This window comes from Etheostoma spectabile, chromosome 14 (assembly GCF_008692095.1).
Source record: "Etheostoma spectabile isolate EspeVRDwgs_2016 chromosome 14, UIUC_Espe_1.0, whole genome shotgun sequence".
NCBI classification, from domain to species: Eukaryota; Metazoa; Chordata; class Actinopteri; order Perciformes; family Percidae; genus Etheostoma; species Etheostoma spectabile.
In genome coordinates, this window is record NC_045746.1 from 17,663,820 (window position 1) to 17,666,831 (window position 3,012).

The window sequence follows — 3,012 nt, forward strand, 5'->3', positions numbered from 1 at the left end:
AAACATGTGCATCACTCTATATTAATATGGTCTCATATTAAATCGTATTAATTAGGCTATATCAAAACTCTCAGACACCGCCAATGCGTGACGTTGCGTGCTTTACCGCCGCTGCTGTCCCGCTTTTTACATAACGCTTCTGGTTGATCCTCAGGTGTGAACGGTAATCACCATTAGTAGCCTAGTAGTCATTATTCCAGCCTGCCTGTGTTAGGACACAGCGTTACAGCGCAGCTTCGGCTCAAATCCCCGGTGTGTTTAGGTTTTTTCCTCGTGCAGTATCAGGGTGTTTCCTCAAATATCTGTGTGCACATACGCACGCGCGCACGCACATACACAGAGTCACGCAGAGAGGCTGGCTGGCAGACGGACTGACAGACACGCCAGAGAAGATGTTCACGTCTCTCTTCTCCGCCTCATCGTTCGCTCTGTAGACCCCGAACTGAAAAAATGCATCCCAGGTGAGTCGCTCTACATGTTTCTATAGTGTGACTTCAACCCGACCTGGATATGTTTTTCAGCGACCTGCTGCAGCCGTCGTGCACACTCTGTACCCACATCCACTGTGAGATGATGTCATTGCTCTAGCGCCACATGTAACAACTGTATGGAGCAAAATCATCCCCCAGTTGTAGTAAGTGTTATGTAATATTGGTAAGAGGGGAAACAAAGGCTGATTCCTGAAGCACTGCTTCTCTCTGCAGCGCATTGCTCCAGCAGGAGGTAGAGGGGTTGTGGGTGACATGGTGGAGATGATGATGCAAGGGCGAGAAAGCTTATAAAACATGATTTAAATGAGATATTTCTTCATGATGTTGGGATTGTCTGTCAATGCAGTGGTGAGTTTTTATTCTGCGGTTGTTTATGCACATCAGGGGGCTCTGTTGGTTTGACATCTTGGTAACGTTAACTTCAACACCCACCTTTTTTTCCTCACCTAATTTGCATGAAACCTTTATCAAGCTTCTAATCTTTAATTTTGCAAAAGGGCATCAGAGTTAAAACGATTCCCCTGTGAAAGATGGGTTCAGTCTTTTGATGATCTGCCTTTTGTACAGTTATCCAACTTCAACAGGGAGATTTCTCTGATAGTAACCTCTGTGTGGCCGGCCAGCTGCCCCGAGGGTTCATCACCGGCGCACAGGACCTTATTGTTTGCATCATTCGTCATCTGCGATGACATTCGTCAAAGTGAAGAGCTGGCACCCTGTATCAGCCACTGACATGGCAATCAGACGTTTCCCCATAAACAACCCCTGCTCCTCCACCTCTCTGTCTTTTGTTCGAGATCAGAGTGGCAGATAGCAGCTGCTGCAGAGGTTACATTGATATGGGGGAACACATTCACACCTCCTCCCAATGACAGCAGACAGTAGCCCGAGCTGCACTGCACATTAATACACAGCAGTTCAGAGTGGAGAGGCCTGAAATGAAAAGTCCAGCCTTGTTTGGGGAATAAACTCAATCAGCGACTCTGTCCTGGACTCCCAGACCTCTGCCAAGTGATAGCAGAAGACTCTACCCACTGAAAGAGCAGCATAGGGCCTTATTGATCTGTGGAAGTTCATGTTTAGCTGATTCTGAGATTTAAAATATGTACTGTGTGTCTGTGTATATATACATATGTATAATATGTGTGTGTGTGTTTTCTGTAGATGTAACCAGACTGTGGCTCGGGAGTCAACTCTTCTCAAGGTCCACCGTTAGTTTCCCCAAGATGCACCTGTGAACAGAGGACGGAAAAGATGCCGCGCACCAAACAGCACAACCCGAAAAATTTAAAAGGTATGTTCACACTGCTGTGTTCTGCGTTTGCTGTCAGCTGGTGGATTTGTTGATTTGGATTTTAAGGCCTAAAAGAGGAACTGCTTAGTTGTCTCTTCGGACCACAAAGTAATTGGATCACTTTATATTGTTGGTCTGGGATGTTTGGCTTAAAATAGTGTGATCATTTTATTCCAATGTGTCCTGTAATGCGATTACAGACAGACTGGAGTAGATAGTTTTGGTAAGAGCAGGTGTTCTTCTGTCATAGTGGTGGGTGAGATTGCCTTAAAATGATGCCATGACATTGAAGGATCTATTAATGTCAATATGATGAAATACTGAGAAATGCTTCACTGACTTTTGTTGAAACAAGTTGCCATTTGTCTGTCGATGCTTGACCCTGCCAGTGTAGTTTTGGTTGTCCTGTGGAAACCATGCATCTCCAAATGTGGGGATTGTTAAATTTTTCACGTCAACTGTTTTATGAAGTAGGAGAAAAATCCTAATCCTAAAAGAATAAAGATCAAATAGATTGCTGCTCTGTTACGAGCCATTTCAGAACACTTGAGGTCTGCCCCAAACCTTTTGTTTTTTTAAACTGAGGCTTAAAACGTATTGGTTTGCCACTGCTTTTCCCGTTTTAATACATTTTTATACTTCTAAGCCTTTTAAAGCCTTTAAGTCTACCGTGTTTTTTATTTGTATTAATGGTCTTTGTTACAGTTTTATTTGTTTTCTATGTTTATGTGTATGTAAAGCACTTTTGGTTCGTTCCGACTGGGAACAGTAGGAAATTTTGCCGCTTGGATTTCCAACTTGAAATGTTAGGAGAACCTCTCTAACCTCGGCATCACAACCCAACATGGCTGCTCCTAGCATCAACTGGAGCCTACCGATAAAGAATTTATAAGGCCAAAACAATACAAATATTTGTTGTTTTTTTTAAATCCGATATTCTGATATATCGGCTGATATACTGTATATTTAAAAAAATAATCCAGAAATGCCTAACAAAAGAAACAGATTTCCCTAACATTAGTTATTTGTAGTTATGTATGAGTCCTCACTAAAATAATATAATAATTTATTTTGTTGTCACAACAGAACAGAGGAACATCAAAATATATTGCAGTGCTGATAAATTAAATTTATAAAAATACAAACTTAAGATATGAAACTTTAAGTCCTTTGAACAAAAAAAAAAAAATCAGTGTAGCCAACAGGGACGTTATAGAGCGTCCTCTG

At 41.9% G+C, this 3,012-nt stretch overlaps 1 protein-coding gene across 3 annotated transcripts in view; it reads left to right on the plus strand.

The window, feature by feature from the left end:
- The window catches only part of hivep1 (HIVEP zinc finger 1), a 54,924-nt gene that overhangs the window by 837 nt on the left and 51,075 nt on the right, over positions 1–3,012 (plus strand). For 2 of the 3 annotated variants that reach the window (XM_032534976.1, XM_032534977.1), the window contains exon 2: positions 1,656–1,785. In XM_032534976.1, coding sequence (XP_032390867.1) covers positions 1,746–1,785 — 40 coding nt within the window. In that variant the 5' untranslated portion in view covers positions 1,656–1,745. Of the gene's footprint in view, positions 1–352; positions 462–1,655; positions 1,786–3,012 lie in introns of those variants that run through there. The other variant, XM_032534978.1, reaches the window with a different exon arrangement.